At 37.2% G+C, this 20792-nt stretch overlaps 1 protein-coding gene across 1 annotated transcript in view; it reads right to left on the bottom strand.

Moving 5' to 3' along the window:
• The window catches only part of USH2A (usherin), a 735906-nt gene that overhangs the window by 101110 nt on the left and 614004 nt on the right, over nucleotides 1-20792 (bottom strand). The window contains exons 58-59 of the mRNA XM_047839579.1: nucleotides 11590-11748; nucleotides 9977-10139 (exon numbers count right to left, since the gene is read on the bottom strand). Of these exons, the coding sequence (XP_047695535.1) occupies nucleotides 9977-10139; nucleotides 11590-11748 (322 nt within the window). The remainder of the gene's footprint in view (nucleotides 1-9976; nucleotides 10140-11589; nucleotides 11749-20792) is intronic.

Genomic DNA, 20792 nt, shown 5'->3' on the forward strand with positions numbered 1-20792 from the left:
AGAGAGAGAGAGAGAATCCCAAGCAGGCTCTAAGCTGTCAGTACAGAGTCCCATGAAGGGTTTGATCTCAGAAACTGTGAGATCATGACCTGAGCTGAAATCAGGAGCTGGACGCTCAACCAACTGAGCCACCAGCACCCTAGGCACCATATTAAAAAAATTTTTTTTTAATGTTTATTTATTTTTAGGAGAGAGAGACACAGAATGAAAGTTGGGGAGGGGCAAAGAGAGAGGGAGACACAGAATCCGAAGCAGGCTCCAGGCTCTGAGCTGTCAGCACAGAGCCTGGTGTGGGGCTTGAACTCTCAAATCATGACCTGAGCTGAAATCAAGACTGGGACACTCCAACAACTGAGCCACCCAGGCACCCCAGGAACCAATATTTTAAAGGAGATTCATACTTATATTTTCTTAATGTAGTATATCACCTTTAAAGAGAAACATCCTAACCCTCATTCTCTGCCAACAATTCTCAGGACTTGTCTTTAAAAACAACTAAAGCAAACCCCTATAACTCAGTTTATTTCTCACAGCAATTTAGTATTATGAAACTGCCACCCTCATCTCATGAAGAATAACAAGAATGTTGATTTAAATAAAAAACCCCAGGGGCACCTAGGTGGCTACATTGGTTGAGCCTCCGACTTTGACTCAGGTCATGATTTCATGGTTCCTGGGTTTGAGCCCCGTGTTGGGCTCTGTGCTGACAGCTCAGAGCCTGGAGTCTGCTTTGGATTGTCTCCCTCTCTCTCTGTATTGTCTCCTTCCTCTTCCACTCACACTATGTTTCTGTCTCTCAAAAATAAATAAACATTAAAATAAAAATAATAAATAAATATAAAATCCCAAATACCTGTAGTCAGAGAAGATAGATCGTAGGTCCAGGCTTACAACCACCTGATTAGATGACCTTGGGAAAAACTCACCTGTGCTCTCTAGTTTCCATTTCACTTTGTAAGCTAGAGTTAATAACCTTATACAGGAAATGGAAACACAGGTGATTTATAAAATGCCATGTGGATGTTGAATCAACCAGCATTGTGGAGTGAGTGGATACTCTGGTGTGGGGGAGGAGACATCAAAGATCATCCACAAATGTTAAGACTTAATCCCATTTAAAACATTAATGATTTGCCGTGCAATTGGCCCACGCTTACCGCTGCAGCTTAATGTTCCAGACTTCCTTTTTTTCTAAACGTTTACTTATTTATTTTGAGAGAGAGAGAGGGAGAGAGAGAGAGAGCGCATGGGGGAGGGGCAAAGAGAGAGGGAGAGAGAGAATCCCAAGCAGGCTCTGGGCTGACAGTGCATAACCCAACATGGGGCTTGATCCCATGACTTGAGCCTAAATCAAGAGTTGGACACTTAACTGACTGAGCCACCCAGGTGCCCCTTCATGTTCCAGATTTCAATTCTATTTTATATTCCACTCATAATCAAATGCTTGCCTATAGTTCTTTTATATTCCATGATTGTTCAGGCTTCTGTGGCTTTGATATGCTAATCCTGTTCTTCAGTGCCTTGCTCCATACTCTTTTCTTCCTCCCCCTTCTATAGGCTAAGTTCACTTCATCTTTAAAAAAATTTTTTTTTAATGTTTATTTACTTTTGAGAGAGAGACACACACAGAGGCATGAGTGGGGGAGGGACAGAGAGGGAGACACAGAATCTGAAGCAGGCTCCCCCAACACGGGGCTCAAACTCACAAACTGTGAGATCATGACCCGAGCCGAAGTCAGATGCTTACCAACTGAGCCACCCAGGCGTCCCTCCAATTCATCTTTTAAAGCTCCACCAGAGTACTTTCTCTAGGAAGTCTTTCCTTTGCTTCTCTCTCAAGTAGAATTATCGCATCCTCCTATGTGTTAAGTCTTTTCTTTATTGATTCACTTGTCACACTATTCTGTAATATAATTTCTTTTTTTCTACCTTTTATACCATACTACAAGCTCCTTGAAGGCAAAGAATCTCTCTTACTTATCTATATATTCTCAGCACCTAGGGAAGCATGGCACACTATATTAAACAATAAATATTATTTTTGAGCAATGACTGGATGACTGGTTGACAAGAAGAGACCAAAATTCTGTGAAACCTGCCAACTAGAAAAAATGTGCCTGTTATTAAGTTGTCTCTGAGCAACAACCCTATCCTTCTATATTTGGCTTTTTGAGAGTGGAGCCAGGACTATTCGATGGCATTTCTGCTTTGCCGGCTGATTCTGTTGGGCTAGGCCAACAGGGGGCGCCAGAGGAAGATCAGAAAGCTGAAAGGAAAAAGGAACTGGCTCCTTCCTCTTTGCTTCCTGTTTGCATGCTGATTAGGTAAGCATCACTTTAGCAAGGATTTTTCACCCTGAAAGTAACAAATCCTTCCTCCCTACAAGAAGTTTGTGTATGAACTTTTAATAACACTTGGAAAAACAGTTTCATCTCATGCTTCCTCCCCAGACACTTGCATCAGCTAGAAGCAGCCTCCTCAGCTGTCTGGATCCCAGCATCGGGGTGTCCCTCTCTAACTTCTGAGTTTTAAGAATTTTAGCTGCCTCGCTTGGTTCCCTCAATCCCGAGGGTAGTTGCTGTTTCCTTGTTGTAGCCACCTGCATGATATCTTAGAGTTCACTTTTTAACCTTTCAACTACCCGGTTAACAAATTTACAACTAGTTAACAATTGTTTATGTTAAATTCTTTCAGTTAAAATGACTGTCGAGGTTAAGGGTGCCTGGGTGGCTCAGTCAGTTGAGCACTGGACTCCTGATTTTGGCTCAGGTCATGATGCCAGGGTCGTGAGATTGAGCCCCTCATTGGGCTTTGCACTGAGCATGGAGCCTCTTAAGATTCTCTCTGTCTCTGTCTTTGTCTCTCTCTCTCTGTCCCCTCTCTTACTTGTGTGCTGTGTCTCTAAATGAAAATAATAAAAAAGCCTGTAGTGGTTTCTCTTTCCCAAGCAGAACTTGACTGCAATAGAGAGTGATGATGATGTTCACAGAGAGAGAGAGAGAGATAGGAAAATCATAGACAGGGTGGTGCTAGATTTGCATCTGGACTAACTGAATTTCCTATTTTGTCTTTATCACACCATATTATACATTCATTGTGAAAAGTAATTAGAAACTATGGATGAGCAAAAAACCCCCAAAACCAAACACCAAACAACAACAACAACGCAAGTGCAGGCAGTTCCCAACTTATGATGGCTCAACTTACAATTTTTCAACTTTATGATGATGTGAAAGTGGTAAGCATTCTGTCGAAGTTGTACTTCAAATTCTGAATTTCGATCTCTTCCCGGGCTAGCAGTATGCTGGAGGATGGTCTTTCAGAATTGGGGGTGCGGCAGCAAGTGGCAGCTCGCGGTCAGCCACACCATCACAGAGTAAACAACTGCATACTCACAATCCTGTTGTACCCATATGACCATTCTGTTTTACATTTTCAATACAGTGTTCGATAAATTACATGAGATGTTCAACACTTTATTATATACCGCAGGCTTTGTGTTAGCTGATTTTGCCCAACTATAGGCTAATGTAAGTGTTCTGAGCACATCTAAAATAGGCGAGGCTAAACCATGATGCTTGGTACGTTCGGTATTAAATGAATTTTCAACTGATAGTATTTTCAACTTACAATGGGTTTATTGGGATGTAATCCCTTCGTAAGTCCAGGAAGATCTGTATTTGAAAGGATTGTGCTTAACCTATCGCTGGGAGATAAGCATAGTTAACTTTTTTTTGTTTGTATTAAGCATTCTAGACATTTTTTATACACATATATGTAAAAAAAATTCTATGTATTTAAGGAAAAACAGACTCATACTAGACACACTGTTGTGCAATCTGCTTCATTTATTATCAGGAATCTTCTTCCTTGTCCTTAAATATCTGTAACTGCCAGATTCATCTTCCTAAAGCATGGTACATCTTCTTTTTATTTAAAATTTTTTTAATGTTTATTTATTTTTGGGGAGTGGGAGTGGGAGAGTGGGAGCAAGGGAGAAGCAGAAAGAGGGAAACAGAATCTGAAGCAGCCTCCAGGGTCTGAGCTGTCAGCACAGAGCCTGATGTGGGGCTCCAACCCAAAGACCATGAGATCATGACCCGAGCTGGAGTTGGATGCTTAACCCACTGAGCCACCCAGGCGCCCTCAGCATGGTACATCTTTATTGTACATCTAGGATGACTTCCCACTTTTATCATGCTTGATGTTTAACATAGTATGTTCACATACATTATTTCATTTAATTCTTACAAAATTCTAGGGTGTTATTCTCTATGTTTATTAACCTAACTTTACATAAAAATGAAACTAGGGGATTATAGTGACATACCCAAGGTCACATAACCAGTAAGTGGTGGACCCAGAGCCTGGAAGCCATATCTTCTTTCTGTCGACCAATGCCACGCTCTGTCCACTTTATCAGATTGTTTCTTTTACCACAAACTTACAATGGCTTACATTACCTCCAAATAAAAAATCTAAATTCCTTAGCCTGGTATTCCAAGTCTTCTAAAATCTACCATCAAACTGTCAAAATTTACCCTACAAATAACAAAGGCTCCAGCCAAGCCTGATCATTACTTGAACACTATGCTTTCAGCACTGGGAATTTTGTTCATTCTATTAATATTATTCACAAGAGACATCTTTGCCATCAGGCTCTGCTTGTTAAAATCCTCTCTACTATAAATGAAACAGAATACAAAGTTCTGAAATGGACCAGATGATAGCAGGGAATTTTGTACAGGTGGCATTTCAAGTCAGTGAGGTATAAAACAATGTTGACAAACTAGTTTTTTTTTTTTAATAAATGCATAAATTTCTTGTCTCATTCTTTAAAACAAAATCAAGTCTACACTTAGATATAATGAGTAGAACCCATAAAGTTGCTGGAAGAAATAATTGGTGTGTTATTTTAATATGATCATTAAAGGGAGAATTTCCTTACTATATAAAGAGCATAGACAAATTAATGAGAAACAAAAAAAGACAATAATCTAAGGGTGCATAATATATAATACACATACATACAAATAGCAGGTAAATATTTAAAATAAATGAATAACTTCACTTATAATGACCAAAATTTTAATTAAAACAATAACATGCCATTTAAAATACTGAACTGGCAAAGATTTGAAAAATTGGTCAGACCCACTATTGACAGCAGTTTTCAGAGTTAAAAACCTTATATACCATTTTTAGAGACAATTTAGCAAACTCTAAAAATTTTAAATGTACAAAATTTGACCCTGCGCTTCTAGTACTAAGAATAATCCTTCACATGCTTATTGTACAGGTGTTTTTTGAAAATTGCTGCTGTAATGAAAACTTGGAAATCACCTATTTTGCCATCAGTGGAAGACTGGTTAAAATATAGTTGAGTCATTAAGAGAAATGAGGTGTGTGTGTATGAGTGTGTGTGTGTGTGAGCAGACAAATGCCCTAAAGAAGATTGCAGAACAGCATAAACAATATGATTCCTTTTATGTAAGGGAAACTATAAAAAAGAAAGCAGAAATATTTTGTATAGTAAAATTAATAGTATTTACTTTTATTGATAGAAATTTTATATGCCTTGAGTAAGTCATAAAGAAAGCATAAATAATCTTTGTAATATTCTGTCTGGTTAAAACTTTTTCCAACCAAACTATTTCTAATAATCCCCACTAAATTTTTATTTTTTAAAGTGTTTATTTATTTATTTTTGAGACAAAAGGAGTATGAGCTGGGGAGAGGCAGAAAGAGAGGGAGACAGGTTCTCAAGCAGGTTCCGCTCTGTCAGCACAGAGCCTGGTGCAGGGCTTGAACTCATGAATTGAGAGATCATGACCCGAGTTGAAACCAAGAGTTGGATGCTTAATTGACTGAACCACCAAGGCACCCCATAAATTTTTATTTTGTAAGGCCAAGTCCCAATGACATCAACTTCATCCATGAATGAATGAAGTCTTTCCTAAATATTCCAGACAAAAAGAATCTTTCTCTCTTATAAACTTTCTGGTAAATATTTATATTTTTCACATTATATTTCTCTTTTTCTGTTTGTTTGCTTAGTTAAATTTATATCTCCTATAATAGTAAAAGTTCTTCATAACAGGGCTCAGATCTCACAGTAGATATGAACATATGTATGTATGTATGTATGTATGTATGTATCTATCATCTATCTCTCTATTTATCATCTATTTCCATCTCCATATCTATCTTTCCACACAAAATGAATTGACTGCATTAAAGTTCCTTCACTTTTAAGTCAATACACTCTTTTCTTAGTTTACTCAATCAGTTTAATTATCCATTCTAGAAAATTATTACTTATGGTTCCCTGCTTGGAATATTCTTCAATATTATCCATCCATCCAAACTACCTTAGGTTTTATCCTTCAAAACCTTACTATTTAAATACTCAGAAGGGGTGCTCATTATCCATTTTGACTTTTACAGTCCAAGATACTGTATATATATTTTTCTTATTGCACATCGATCAACCTTTGTACTTCTTTAAAGAGATGGTTTATGAGAATAAACCTGATGCAATTTTGTCTCTATTAAAATGGAAGCGCCTGGTGGGAGGTCATTTTATTAAGTGTTTTGTAGAGTCCTAAGAAAAAAAGTATTTGGTGGATTTTGTAGATGGAAGTCGGATTTTGTAGCTGGATTTTGCCATTTACAAAGTTATAAGATAAAGGGGGAATACTGAAAAATCTTTATTATACAATCCAAATGTACTATGAGGAGAAAGCAACTGCCCAAGATGGCCTTGTCTATACTCTATCAGTAAACAGTTTGCAAAAACACTAACATTAATGTTGTCCCTACTGTGGGAATCCCTTTTGTAGCTCACATTCGTCAACAAAGTAGCCTAAATAAAATAAAAAAAGTAACAGGTAAACTGAACAGAAGCAATTGCATTAATAATCATATCCTTCCTAGGTTATTTTGTTTTGTTTTGTCCAGTCATCAACATCCCTTTATGAGCACAGACACTTTTTAATAGGATGATATCTAGAGGCAGTCTCCAAACAATAGAAGGAAATTACTGAGGGGACGTGCTTTAGGGAGTTGGAGAGAGCAGAGTGACAAGTATTTTCAAAATGGGATTGGCAAGTTGGCTTCCTGCAATTTAATGAAAATATCTGCATAGGCCAAACCCTGTCTTTGGTTTGAGTTAAATGTATTTCCTTTGGTGGCGATAGAAGAAAGAGGAGGCAAATGATGAAGCAGAAATTACATGCCATAACCTCCCCAGAAATACTGCAGGCTTGTGGCTATAACTATATAAGGGGCTCTATGTAGTCCCAGAATGAAAAAGAGCTATGTGTCTACATTCTATTCCTGTCCTTACAAATTTCTGATTTTTTTTTTTTGCAGCTATCTAAGAAAAATTTGATATTGTTGTTGTCTAAGCACATTTAAACTTCAGCTGAAATAACCGCCAAGTGATTCATGCCTATGTAGGTGAATATAACGATTGTATCTGGAGCCCCAGTGCGCCATTTTCATTTCACTTTAAATAAAAAACAAAATGTATCTATGTCAGTCAGTGCCCTTCTGCTGTACTCAGAGGTATCAAACAGGCTACAATTATGATTGTGAAGTGATTGTGTCACATTGGAGGAAGGTTTATTGCTTTTGAGTCCGCTAGGCAGTAACACATTCTGTTTCATATTACTCTTTATATCATTGTTTGGCTGTGACTAGAATAATCAAATGCCATCAAATGCTGTCAAATTCAATTTACAGTATTTTTCATTGAAGCGGGCTTTCTGCATTATATTTCCTGTTTTCCCTCTCTAAGGCTGCCATGGAATAGTCACTGTAATCATGAGCTTTATTTACAAAACCAACAGAGTGAAGCCACGTCCTGGTCTATAACAGATACTTTATTTCCCTTTATTCAGAATAGGAATTTGATGTGCTTTTCTCATACAATTAGCATTAAGTAGATGAAAGAAAACTATTCCAAGAGGATGGGTATTTTAGAGCCTGCACTAATGTGCTTAGCGTAAAATGTAAATTCGCATTAGCCATTTTTACGTGTTCATGTGTATTTGAATCAGAAATATTATTCTTCAAATTAATGTTTGCTGAGAAGAAATTTGGCTTGTTTGTCTTGGGCAGTGTCATTTACATAACCAATAATACTTTCTCTTCATAATTTTCCTACAAACCCTCACTCATGACTGAAGATTGACCTGTATCAAAGGGTTTCAACACCTAACATTGCAAGAGGATCCTAAGCAAAGTTTCACGATGTAATTCAGAGCACAGGACCAAACAGGGGAAGACATGAGATGCTAACAAACGATGTTAGAGGAGGGCTGAGGGTCTGGGAAAGAAGGTGTTTTTCTCTGTTTGCCTGATGTAAATACATTGCTTTTGGAAGGGGTTTTCAGTCTGCAGATCCTTTATGTCTGCTGGTCCCTGCCTTACATGGTGTCCTTTTTGTCTTAGACGGTTAAGTTGTGGACGTCTCCTCCACCCCTAATTCATGTGTCAAATTCCAAACTCCCGAGGTGGTGGTGTAAGATGAGGCATTTGGGAAGTGATTGGGACATGAGAGTGGAAACTCATGGTAGGGTGGGTGCCCTCATAAAAGAGACTCACAGAGCTGCCTAGTTGCTTCCACCATGGTGAGGACACAGTGAAATGACAGCTGTGTATGAACCAGCAAGTGGGCCCTCACCAAGCATGACATCTGTCAGCGCCTTGATTTTGTATTTTCTCAGCTTCCAGAACCGTGAGAAATGCGTGTTTGTTGTTTATAAGCCCCCCCCCCCCCGTTGATACCATTTTTGTTATAGCTGCCTGAAGGGGCTAAGTCAGACAGAAAACCCTCAGTTGACAGGTTCTTTGTCTCCTTGACTCTGTTTCTGTTTTACTTTTGCCTTTTCTCCTCTCTTTCTTCCTCCTTCAGGGTTGCTCTTTCATTCTCTCCCCCACCCCATTCTTTCTTTCTTTCCTTCCCATTCTCCCTTCTCCCCCTCTCCCTCTCCTTCTTCTCCTCATTATTCGTTACTTATTTAAAGAAAACTTTAATTTAAAACTATGTCTGTGTTGATTGGATGAAGACTGGACCAGGGAGCACAATACACTTCAACCCAGAATGCCTATGGTCTCCTTGTCTCTCCTTCCTTACTCTGTCTCTTCTCTTACCCTCCCCTCCCTCTTTCCTTCTTTTCTTCATTTTAGGTGGATACATTTAAAAATCCTGCTCATCGTGGTGAAAAGAAGCTACATTAGCATCTACTACATCCCAGTATCATCTAGCCAGTTGAACGGAAACTCATTCCAACAGAAGGGTATCTGCAGAGCTGAGCCGTTCTTTCTGCACACAAAAAGGACCCTGTTTTGAGGATAAAAAGTTTTTCCAGGGGTGCCTGGGTGGCTCAGTCAGTTAAGCATCTGATTCTTGGTCATGATCCCACGGTTGGTAGGTTTGAGGCCCACATTGGGCTCTGTGTTGACAGCATGGAGCCTACTAGGGATTCTCTCTTGCCTTCTTTCTCTTCCTGTCCCTAACTCCTGCACTCTTGCTCTCTCTCACTTTCTCTCTCACTCTCAAAATAAATAAATAAACTTAATTTTTTTTCCAAGCTCCACATAACAGACGATGCAAAATATTAGAATTCTTATTGCAGACATGGTTCCTCCTCTGGGATGACTGTGTTCTCTTGGTCAGTGGGCCTCTAGAGGACCGCTCTATAAGTTCATCAGAGGTAAAGCTGATGTGGACTAAGAGGTCTCATCCTTCAAGCAGGGCTCAAAACAAAAATATCACGTGGTAGCTGTGGCTTTTCCCCTTGGATAATGTGTACAAGCTTCCAGTATCAATTCTAGATCCTAGCACGTGCTCCAAAAACATGAATTCCCACCCATTCCCTTATAGAAACAGAAAATGTATTTGGTGTTACAGCCCTGGAATAGTACACATTTTTCAATAATTTAAAATAATAGTAACAGTCAATGTTACCTGTGAAGAAAGTAGTTGATGATGACTCCATTTGGCTTTTTAGGTGGCATCCATTTAACTTCTATGCAAGCTGGCCCCAATGCCTGAAGAACTGGGGAATTTAGGTCCATTGGGGCTGCTTCAGATGTCTTGACAAATGTCCCACTGCTAACTCCACAACTTCCTTTAAAAAAAAACAAACGAGTCCTTTAGTGATTTGTCAACCGGCGAAAAGAGTTACATATGCATGTAGAAGGGTAAGGAGATCACAGAACTCATGTTAGCTGGACTTTTACATATACACTTGTACACGTATTTTAGACTAGTACTATACATCTCTACATAATTTGAATATACTTATATGTATATATACTATATTATATATATTTTATGTATATTTAAATAAGGAATCATTTCTGGAAAATCCATTAAGTAACCACAAGTTTATAGAGGCATAGGCAAGAATACTTATGCTTGTCTGAACTGTGGTTTCTCTAGTTTATTACAGTCATTCTAGCCAGAAAGTGATAACATAGTTGAATACCATAAGTGTGTGCGTGACCTGCACATCTTGTCTATTCTTAAGAATATCTTATTTTTGCCAACACTTCGAAATAATTACCATCTCCCAACACACAGGAATCAAACAATCAATTTGAAGAATATTGTATCTCCACAGCATAGTTTTAGAGACATAGAGATGCAGAAGTTGATTTTGCATTCAAATAAAGAAAACACTGGTTTAAAATAGTCCTATGTTGATTAGCTGAAGACTGGATCAGAGAAAGCAGCATCCTTTAAAACAAAATGCTTTGGTCTGGTTTGTAGAGAGAAGTGGGCAAATGGACTCAAGTTTGGAGATGAGGCAGAGTAAAATCGCAGACCCCTCATTCTAACCAACTCCATGGGAACTGATACTCATTTGGAAATAGAAGTTCCTAAGCACATGTAAGACGGGGTTGCCACCACATGCTGAGTATAAGATCGGGACATCTCTTTAAGGTGAAGCAACATGTTTTATACACCAATACGAGTTACATCTTTTCTTCTCTTATCAATATATGATGTAACATTTGGATGGATGAAGGGACTGAGGGAGGCTCTTCCTCAAGACCACTCAGATAGATGATGATTTCATAGACCACTAGCCTATGCCATAGAACTCAGGGTGACAAGCTGCGTATATGAGATAAGGTTCAGGGAAGCACCATAAAATACGTAAGATTCATTTGAGCGTAACTCAACTTATAAATAATGCCTCCCCTCATCCCCAAATAAAACTTAAACCAAACTGAGTACCTTTTTTTGAAAATTTCACAATATTTATTTCGTTTTATATTACCAATGATTCCTTATGTGATCTAGGTGTTTTTCTTTTAAAGGGCCTTATAAAACAAGACTTTGCAAAACCACCATTTTAATATATTTAAATATTCATGATTTAATGTGCAGAAATGCATAATGCTTCACTCAATGGCAGGCTCTGATTTTTCTGGGTAAACAGTCCAGTACAAATAAGAAATGATATGTTAGTCTTTGTATTTGAATTAAGAATCTATTCCTTTTTAATGAATTTTTTTTCACAAAATGCTTTTTTTATAAAAGCCCAGGACAAGTGTCTGAAAGACTTTCACCATTTTGACACGCTTGTATCCTTATCTCATATTGTGTGAATGGAGCCAAATTTTCCAGAAGGATGGATTGATGATAACCAACAGAGGTGGTCAGAGGTGCCACACTTCCAGCATTGAGTAAGACATTGTACTCCACAGGCATTTGGGGGATAAGGATTCCTTTAAAGAGAGAGAAAGAGAAAACACAAAGGTATGCTATACAAAATGGCCAACAAATATTTGTCTTTTAAAAACAATGTTATCTTTAAAATAGTTTAAATGAAGTATTACTGAATGTAGCAATGAACAGTTGCATGAATGTATATTCCAGAAGTAAAACAACGTGTATCACCCATTTTCAAAAACAAATGAAGTATATATAATAGTTCTATTCAAAGGGATACTCCACAGGCAAATAAAAACAAAAGCACGTTCCACTTCTTAAAAAATACAAGGGAATTAGAAATGGTGTCATATATTTTTGCTAGGCTTACTTACTCTTAAAGTACATAAAAAACCCCACCAGTTTTGCTTGTGACAATAATTTTTCTGTAGGCATTGTGTATGCACCCAGTCTGACACAGATCCTTGACATAATAGCCCATAAAGTATCCAAATCATAGTCTACCTAGAGAATTCCCAGTGCATTAATTATTGAGTCAGGACAGTCCACTTTGTCAGGGAGACTTATGGACCTAAATACATATGAAATTTGGGTTCAAAAACTGTCATTTTTCACAATGCTTCCTAAAGAAAGAAGGTCTTGTCAGCTTAGCCTCTTCACAATCTAGTCATATAATTAAATGCCTGTAAGTTTTATTTGGTCATGAACAACATGGACTTTTTTTTTCAAGGAGAGTCTATGAGCCTCGAATGAAGAATATAAGGGAATTTCGCGCTAAGCTTGCTCATTGATCTGATAGCTTATAACATTTGTGGGTTTAATTACTTGCCTTTGTAGTGCTTAAATATGTTTCTCTTGGCTGTAGAAACAATGAAATCAACAGAACAGGACTCAATAACCCTTGAGAAATGAGGTCTAAAAAAATAAAATGAAGGTTTTTTGTAGATATACCCCCAATGTATAAGGAATGGAAGAGCCAGTAAAAGCCAGAGAAGCTCTCGGGATTTGGTGCAGGATGGATGAAAATAAGGAGTCTCTGAAGGATATATGCATCACAGTCAGGAGTGATGAGTTGTTTCCTGGAAAGATGCTAGATTTCACTGAACCCAGACTGGGAATTTTTGTTCTAAATGGGAGCATCCTCGTTAAATTATCTTTGTCCTAATAGCTTAAATTACTGCTATTCTATCACTGATTCTTAAATTCTATCTCCAGCTTTATATCTCTCTTGCATTCCAGATTTCTATTTTCAACAGCCTACTTTACAGAGTCCTCAATCTCAACAGGCCTAAAGCAGAATCACTATATTTTCCACTCCCAAACCTATTCTTCTTGGGTTTCCTTTCTGTTTTCCTAAGGCACAGACAGGCCTTAGAGTAAACCCTTAGGGTAAGATTTTTAGAGTAGACCCTGCCTTTTTTTACTCAGTTGCAGCCATAACCCAAACAAGAATAGCCATCTCATTGCAATCCAGTTTTATGCAGGACAGCATACATTATCTAATACTACCAGAATGTCAACTTCATAAAGTCAGGGACTCTGTTCTCCCCAGTGTGGTTCCAACGCCTAGATTTTAGCACAAAGTTGCAGCTCAACAAATGTTGGTTAACTGACTGACTGAATGAATGAAACCTCAGGACAATATTGTAAAGTAAATTGTATTACTTTTTTTTTTTTTTTTTAAGATGAGAAAACCAGGGCTTGGGGGAGTCAAACAATTTGTTCCAGATTGCACATTGATTAATTGGGATAGTCACAGTTGAACTCAGGCCCATCTGATACCAAAGCTTATCTCTCTATATTATGCTCTCTCTTGGTAATGGAGATTTGGATTAGGACAACTGGGGGGACAAGGAGAGGATAATTTTGAGATAACATGGGTACCCAGAAAGAACAGGTATTGGACACTGATTCAAGGTCTGGGAAAAAAAAGTGATGGAAAAATTAAAATTCCCACTAATGGAACAAAATTATAGGTGAATATTTAAAGTTCTGAAGAGCAGGTTTCCAAAACTGAACCACACACACCCTGGATGTTTGTGGACTTGTGTTGAAGTATTTTCAAGACAAAGACAAACATGGTACCTCTTCCTGGAATATCAGTTTGACCCGTAAAATTTGGGAAATGCGTGGCCCCACTAACTGAGTGATGGAAACCAGCAGAATCCCACTTTTCCTTGTTCACAAAAATTTCGTATGGATTTTTCTTCCTAAAAAGGCCCAGACTAGAAAATTATAGGGTTATTGACTGATTGGAACTTTTACTAGTCAGTCATTTTAACTCTAAAGTTACCTCAGAACTAACCATATGACAACAGAAAGAGTTTACACTGACAAAATCAGTGTGTTGAACAAGTCCTACTCATGATGCAATCAAAACACAACTTAATTTTAGTTGTTCACTATTGCTTTAAAATGAATTCATCATGCGTAATCTTCTATAGATACAGGATGAAAATTTGGCTGGGCCCACGTTTCTGCTGAATCTCAAGTAATAGGCATTTCTAAGTTATTTTGTTTCCATGAAGAAAAAAGATATCAAGACAAAGATTAATGCCTAGAAAATTCAAATAAATTTATTTTTCTCTTTAATGGCTTCATAAATACACATAATGGGTTTATTTAGAAAAGGTTCTTAAGGCCTAATTCTGAACTGTAAGACAAAACTGGGAATGGTTTTACTGCTTCCAACAAGACTGCTATAATTAAAATGAAGTTTGAGAGTTGATGAAGAGAGTTGATTATAGGGACCATTTGAGACTCTCAGTTCATTAATGGAGAAGGAAAACCTATGTGCTGTATTAGAGGTAGAATAAAGAACAGTATAATCAGGCTTTCTCCCCCCACTAAAAATGTTCTTTGGAGATTGTTGTTCAAAGTAGTAAAAAAGATTGAAGAGCGGATCAGGGACTTTCTCAGTTTGCAGGTGGACATCTCAGCAATAAGATATGTTTATGGAAATTTCCATTCATTCGGAATGGCACAGTATTCTACCTCACATGCTGGGAATTTCTCCTTATTGTTACCCTGACGTAGTCTGTAAAGCAGTGGGGGAGGAAAAAGGTTGCTGTTTGTACCCACATATTTATAATAAAATGAAGACAGAAAGAATCACCTGGACATTGAACCTATTATTGGGGTCAGCTTTCTCCAGAGCAACCTAGTATCTTGATATATAACAGCATATTACTCTTTAGCCAAAGATATTAGTAAAAAACAAATTTTCCCCTAATTTCCCCTAAATTATAAAACACACTAAGGTTTGGATGAAGACAAACGCATTGGAATACAATGGCAAATTTCTATGAATCTTTAAGATAAAAAGCAAGACCTTGAAGAAATCACAAGCTTAGGGTAACTGCTTTAGGCTGTTTCTAGACCTCCTGGGATTGCATTTTCATTCTTTCTTCTCTGTTTCTAGGGTAGATTTTACAGAAAAGTTTGACAAACACACATTTGAAAAATACTCCATCGTTCTTGTTGAACTAGACAAACCACAGAATGGAGCAAAACAGATCAAATCCCTCCTCTGCCCTTATTTGTTTCTGATAAGTTACCTAACCTCTATGAACACTGGCCTCTTCATCTCTAAAATGATGAGACTAACAGCCATCTCATAAAGAGCTATAAGGATTAAATTAGAAAATGCATGTAAAACATTTTAGTGCTTTCCTACAACATAGAAAGTGCTGAATAGATGGCAGACATTTCAGCAAAACAAAACGAAATGGAACAAAATGCAAAACGAAACCCACAACTATGACTCTCAAAGTTTTATGTGTCCTCAAACACTCTGAACTCACCTTTTATATTAAGTTTCTATTCCAATTACAAGTAAATGTTATATTCTTTCAAGTAAATATCTTTATAACAATACTTTATCTAATTTTGTTTTTTATGAATACTTGGATACAATCAAACTGTATTCCTATGAAGATGTTTTATTTTTCAATTCTAGCAGTAATTTAGAACAGTCTTTTCTCCAATTCATCTGGCATATGTCTTCAGTCTATAGCTACTGGTCTGCTTCCAGTAACTTCTCTGCTTAGAAGGACAGAACTCCTAGGGCATCAAGGAACACAATTGCGCTTCTGCTACATTTCAAATATACACATAACCTTGGTCTAGGTTTAAACATGGCCGGTCAAGGCATGAACCTGGAAAATGTATTTTTCACGTCTTGGTTAATTGGAAATAAATGTCCTTTACATATACCTATGAAGTGTTGAAACAGAAAATGCTCCTTGAAGCTGTGAGCATGTCAAACACTGACATGTATTTAGGAAAGAGGGCCCCTCCACTGTCATCATTTACAGGACTGTGACATGAAAGCTTCCTGTGTTCCTGGAAGCCCTGTACCATCTGCAATGAGTCTGAAACGACCTAGCCCCCTGGTATTCTGATGACTAAATGAAATGAAATGGGCATATTTGTTAAAGTCAGCTGGGAAGCCACACGACTTGGTTAGTTCCCGAGTTCATAAATTTATGTCAGAGCAAGAGGAGCAGTGGAAGCTCAAGTGAACCAATTTACCCTAAGTGCAAATGGCAGTTTTGTTATTTGGTGTCAAAGTTACCAGTCGCACAATGACAAGCTGCCATAACACATTTTCTTGTTCACTAAAGAACAAGGATTTCGTTGGTTAATATTCCTTGCAAGGCTCCTTTTCATAATTTACAACAACTAGATGCTGATAGGTTATTTAACATTTATGAAGTTAAGATGTAATCAGAAAAACCCTGATTATCTTTACAAATAAAAAAGTTAAATTATTCAACTTTTTTTTTTTCTCCATGGCTTCATTTCACAGCAGGTGCATACTTTACAATGGGGCAAGTCAATCAAATAATCCTTTTTAAAAATCTTTTTTTAGGAGCTGGAGCAGCAACAATTCTAAGAGGAAAACTATTAATTCGGTTTGGTAGCTGCATTTGCTTCAAAACATTCGTTGCACTTAATGTAATGCTCTGAACAAATCAGCCTAAATTCTTGCTTGTATATTTTGGTAGGCATATTTTGGTTATGCCCTTTTGGAAGTTTGGAAGGGAAACAAGACTCTCTTAAACATACATCCATTCCAACTATATGGAAATTTTACATAACTTTGTATAATATTTATCATTTTATGGCCTTTCTACCCTAATAGATAATAGGGTTCATGACAGGAAGGACAATGACTCATTCTTCTTTGTAGCTCTCAGGGTGTCTAGCATTATGCCTTGCTCCTGAGCGGGGCTCAGCAAATATTCTTATGTTCATTAAAATGAAGACAGGAATCAATACACCCAAAGGCTAGTGAGTTATATCTCATGGAGTCTTAAGCTACAAATAAAACACTCCTACTGGATTATTGGACGGGCTGCTCTTGAATTACATTGTCCTCATTCATATTTGCTATATTTATAGCGAAGTTATTTTTTAGCTTTGGAACTGGATCATAGTAGAAGTTAGAAAAAAATCATTTGCTTTCTGCACTGGGCACTGTTTATGTAGAAAAATACTGAGAAAATATAACAGTGATTTTGACTACAGAATTTGGAGTCAGATCCATTGTGGGTTGGTTCTAACACCTACGTGTAAAATAACCCAGATTACAAAATTTGGCAATATCTATATTGATTTGTTCTAATTAGTAAAATGGGCAAAACAATAGGGTATACTATATTAGGTTGTTAAAAGCATTAAATGAGATACATGTAAATTTCTGAGAAAAATGTCTACTACATATAAGAACTCAGTAAAGCAAGAAATTCATTAAATAAAAAAAGCAAAGGCAACAAAATAAAAAACTCAACAAGTGTGACACATCAACTACAAGCCTTCTGCACAGCAAAGGAAGCCATCAACAAAAGGAAAAGTCAACCTGTGGAATGGGAGAAGGTATTTGCAAACCATTCATCTAATAAGGGGCTAATATCCAAAATATATAAGGAACTCATATAGCTCAATAACAAAAAACAAATGAACCAATTAAAAAATGGACAAAGGCTATGAATAGACATTTTTTTCCCCAAATAAGTCAGACAAATGGCCAACAGGCACATGAAAATGTGCTCAACATCCTTAATGATTAGGAAAATGCAAATGAAAAACGAGATGCCATCTCATACCTGTTAGAATGACTATTATCAAAAAGAGAAAAGATAACAAATACTGGTGAAGATGTAAAGTAAAAGGAATGTTTGTACATTGTTGGTAGGAATGCAAACTCATATTTCCAGTTTACTATGGAAAACAAAAAGGAGGTTCCTCAAAAAATTAAAAATAGAACTACTATATGATCCAGGAATTCTACTTCTGAGTATATAGCCAAAGGAAATGAGATACTTATCTCAAGGGCTATCTATACTCCCATGTTCATTGCAACACTATTCACAATAGTCAAGTTACAGAGACAACTGAAGTGTTTATCCATGGATGGATGAAGAAAATGTAATACACACACACACACACACATACACACACACACTGGAATATTATTAAGCCTTAAAAAAGGAAGAAAATACTACCATTTGTGACAACGTGGATGAAACTGGAAGGCATTATGCTAAGTGAAATAGCCAGACAAATACAAGAACTTATGGTATCAGTTATGTGTGGAATCTTAAAAAAAATCAAACTCCTAGAAACGAAGTAGAATGGCAGTTTCCAGGGACTGGAGGAGGGGGGAAATAGGGTGAAATTGGTAAAAGGGTACAAACTTACACTTATAAGATGGATAAGGTTAGAGGATCCAAGATATAACATGGTGACTATAGTTGACAATACAGTACTGTATAATTGAAATTTGCTAAGAGAGTAGAACTCGTATTCTCACCAAAAAGAAAAAAAAATAAATATGTGAGATGATGCTTGCATGAATTAACTCAATGGTGGGAATCCTTTCACAATGTATATATGTCAAAACACCACATTGTACTTTTTAAATATATTATAATCTCATTTGTCAATTATACCTCAATTTAGCTGAAAAAAGACGGATTTAACACTCTTCTACATAAAATGTAAATCATTGAAACGAGTTTTACACTTTCTTCTGAAGTTCAGCTTGGGTTTTGCACTTATAAGAAAATTGAAATAATTGTTATTGTTGAATCCCAATTAATGTGATGTAAATTTTTTAGAAAGCTCAATGCCTATTTTGGCTTTAAATGGCTAGTAACTGATCTAATACACTGCTGTTGATGAGCTAACTGACCACCAAGATGCCTAATGTCTGTGGATACACTATATTGTGCCTAAATACCCTTTATCAAAACTTTGTTAATAAAAAGCATTTTTATTCCTAACCAATATCTTTTTATTTCTAAGAAATGTTAATTGAAATGATTTCTCATAGAAGAATTGTTGCTAATTCTTTTCTTTAATGGACCAAGAGATGAATGTTAATGGACAAGAACCAGTATTTTGATATTATGCATGAAACCCAAATAACACAATCTTTAGTGAGAAAAGTGTGTTGGATGCGGTGACATTGTTAATTAGAACATGATGAAGGGCTAGAATAGTTCAAAATATAGTCATCACCTTGATAAATTAGAAAGACTCATTATTACCTTCAGGGTTTAAATAATTTTGAATGTTTGGTTTCTGAAACAGCAGGAATATCTCTATTCTTATTCTGAGTAAACCATTTATGTTACATGAAATATTTGCTTCTTCATTTTCTATGATTTTTTACCCATTAGTTGAACATATATCCTTTGCTGTATTTAATATGAATGTGTAAGTCCTGACCTGAGGTCAGGAGCTGGTAAAAGGTGAGAAGGAATGGTTAGGAATAAACTAGCCTGGCTGACATCTGTAGCTTGATTAATAATAGCCAGCATCCAGGTAGTGCCCACTAAATGCTTACCCATGCTCTCTCACTGACTTTGCATAACAGCAGTACAAGGTAAGCATTTAATATCCCCTTTCACAGATGAGAAACCTGAAGTTCAGAGACACTGTGCAACTATCCCAAGGCCCCAGAAAAATTAAATGGTTGACCCCGTTCCACCTAGAAACCAGGATTTCCTTTTCAGAAATAAGCGGGAAAAAAAGATAGGTATCCAGAAGATGACATACAGCATTTGGAAAATATGTGTATGTGTCCTGTTTGTCTTTAAAGAAGAAATATGTGGCACAAAAACAGACACATAGACCAATGGAATAGAATAGAAACCCCAGAACTAGACCCACAAACGTATGGCCAACTCATCTTTGACAAAGCAGGAAAGAACATCCAATGGAAAAAAGACAGCCTCTTAAACAAATGGTGCTGGGAGAACTGGACAGCAACATGCAGAAGGTTGAAACTAGACCACTTTCTCACACCATTCACAAAAATAAACTCAAAATGGATAAAGGACCTAAATGTGAGACAGGAAACCATCAAAACCTTAGAGGAGAAAGCAGGAAAAGACCTCTCTGGCCTCAGCCGTAGCAATCTCTTACTCGACACATCCCCAAAGGCAAGGGAATTAAAAGCAAAAGTGAATTACTGGGACCTTATGAAGATAAAAAGCTTCTGCACAGCCAAGGAAACAACCAACAAAACTAAAAGGCAACCAACGGAATGGGAAAAGATATTCGCAAATGACATATCGGACAAAGGGCTAGTATCCAAAATCTATAAAGAGCTCACCAAACTCCACACCCGAAAAACAAATAACCCAGTGAAGAAATGGGCAGAAAACATGAATAGACACTTCTCTAAAGAAGACATCCGGATGGCCAACAGGCACATGAAAAGATGTTCAGCGTCGCTCCTTATCAGGGAAATACAAATCAAAACCACACTCAGGTATCACCTCACGCGAGTCAGAGTGGCCAACATGAACAAATCAGGAGACTATAGATGCTGGAGAGGATGTGGAGAAACGGGAACCCTCTTGCACTGTTGGTGGGAATGCAAATTGGTGCAGCTGCTCTGGAAAGCAGTGTGGAGGTTCCTCAGAAAATTAAAAATAGACCTACCCTATGACCCAGCAATAGCACTGCTAGGAATTTATCCAAGGGATACAGGAGTACTGATGCATAGGGCCACTTGTACCCCAATGTTCATAGCAGCACTCTCAACAATAGCCAAATTATGGAAAGAGCCTAAATGTCCATCAAC

The sequence above is a fragment of the Prionailurus viverrinus genome, chromosome F1 (genome assembly GCF_022837055.1).
Source record: "Prionailurus viverrinus isolate Anna chromosome F1, UM_Priviv_1.0, whole genome shotgun sequence".
Taxonomy (NCBI): domain Eukaryota; kingdom Metazoa; phylum Chordata; class Mammalia; order Carnivora; family Felidae; genus Prionailurus; species Prionailurus viverrinus.